We start from the raw sequence: 2,500 nt of genomic DNA on the forward strand, positions 1-2,500 counted from the left end.
TCATATTAGATACTGAATAATTCATAAGCGGTACTGAATAATTCACAGTAGTTACTAATTCCTATTGGTCGCTGAATAAGTCTAATAAGTCTTTAAATTAATGACTGAATAATAAGCCCTTTAATTAATTAATCTCTAAATTTGCGCTAACCTGGCTGGTGTTTTTGTATTTTCATATTAATCTGTTTTTTTTTTTCTTTAATACAGAAAATGCGATTGTGGCTTTTGGCTACGGGATGTTTAAGTTTGATCCCACGTTTGGGACGACCTCCGTGAACCCTGAGCCCAGCATGGAGCCCAAATCCACCCCCAGCCCCAACAGCACCAGAGCTGCCACTGAGGTGAGTGTCCACATTCAGCTTTGGGCCAGAACTCCACAGGCTGTCTTATTAGGGCTGCACAATAAACCATCTGCTAAACAATAAACCAACACTGCATTATACCAACACTGCATTATACCCACACTGCATTATACCCACACCGCATTATATCCACACCGCATTATACCCACACCGCATTATACCCACACCGCATTATACCCACACCGCATTATAACAACACCGCATTATACCCACACCGCATTATACCAACACCGCATTATACCACATTGCATTATACCAACACTGCATTATACCCACACCGCATTATACCCACACTGCATTATACCAACACCGCATTATACCAACACTGCATTATACCCACACTGCATTATACCCACACCACATTATACCACATTGCATTATACCAACACCGCATTATACCCACACCGCATTATACCCACACCGCATTATACCAACACCGCATTATACCCACACTGCATTATACCCACACTGCATTATACCCACACTGCATTATACCACATTGCATTATACCTACACTGCATTATACCCACACTGCATTATACCACATTGCATTATACCAACACCGCATTATACCCACACCGCATTATACCCACACCGCATTATACCCACACCGCATTATACCCACACCGCATTATACCCACACCGCATTATACCAACACCGCATTATACCCACACTGCATTATACCCACACAGCATTATACCCACACCGCATTATACCCACACCGCATTATACCCACACTGCATTATACCACATTGCATTATACCAACACCGCATTATACCCACACCGCATTATACCCACACCGCATTATACCCACACTGCATTATACCCACACAGCATTATACCCACACAGCATTATACCCACACCGCATTATACCCACACCGCATTATACCAACACCGCATTATACCACATTGCATTATACCAACACTGCATTATACCCACACCGCATTATACCCACACTGCATTATACCAACACCGCATTATACCAACACCGCATTATACCCACACTGCATTATACCCACACCGCATTATACCACATTGCATTATACCAACACTGCATTATACCCACACCGCATTATACCCACACTGCATTATACCAACACCGCATTATACCCACACTGCATTATACCCACACTGCATTATACCAACACCGCATTATACCCACACTGCATTATACCAACACCGCATTATACCCACACCGCATTATACCCACACTGCATTATACCCACACTGCATTATACCACATTGCATTATACCAACACTGCATTATACCCACACTGCATTATACCACATTGCATTATACCAACACTGCATTATACCCACACCGCATTATACCCACACCGCATTATACCAACACCGCATTATACCCACACCGCATTATACCCACACTGCATTATACCATTATACCATGATGCATATGCCTCATGCATTATACCCACACTGGCTCGTACAGTAGTCACATTAAAGTCCACAGCATGCACAGGAGCCCTCCTAACAATCAGACAATGCACTGAGATTATCCTGACACCACAATATATAGAACTATACGGTACTATACAGAACCTTTGTTGCTAAGAGTGTCAGAGAATGTCCTGTAGATGGTTCTATATAGAATCAGTATGAAAAGGGTTCCAGATACCATCAAAAAGAGTTCATCAATTGTTATGATATCAAGCTTGTGACAATAGAAGAACCCCTTTTGGTGCTATATAGAACCCTTTTCATTAAGGTTCTATATAGAACCATGTACAGCACATTCCCCATCGATCTAAACAATCATTTTACAAGGCACGCAATTTATGGGTTCTTTAAATGTTCGTGGTTCTAGATAAAACCCTTAAGGAACCATCTTTTTGAGAGTGTACAGCATGAATATAACCATTTTATGTGTAATATTGATGATGGAAAATCGAATTATTGTTCAGATTATGAGTGAAAAGGATGCAGAAATTTTTGGTGGAATTCCTATTTACTCCTGGGATTTCCACAATACACCATCCGTTCAACATTATATCAATAGTGGCTTTTACAGTAGCAATATAAAAAAGTCCGCAATATGCAAATGAGCCCACAATCAGGCAATTTTCAAGACAGAGCTACAACAAAAACATGCCCAGGGGAAACAAAGGCTACGTTT

At 41.2% G+C, this 2,500-nt stretch overlaps 1 protein-coding gene across 1 annotated transcript in view; it reads left to right on the forward strand.

Annotated features, from left to right (window-relative positions):
- gfra2a (GDNF family receptor alpha 2a) overlaps positions 1-2,500 on the forward strand; it is a 158,691-nt gene that overhangs the window by 144,240 nt on the left and 11,951 nt on the right. Inside the window, exon 7 of the mRNA XM_017684572.2 lies at positions 208-341. Within this exon, the coding sequence (XP_017540061.1) occupies positions 208-341 (134 nt within the window). The remainder of the gene's footprint in view (positions 1-207; positions 342-2,500) is intronic.

This window comes from Pygocentrus nattereri, chromosome 29, assembly GCF_015220715.1.
Source record: "Pygocentrus nattereri isolate fPygNat1 chromosome 29, fPygNat1.pri, whole genome shotgun sequence".
NCBI lineage: Eukaryota > Metazoa > Chordata > Actinopteri > Characiformes > Serrasalmidae > Pygocentrus > Pygocentrus nattereri.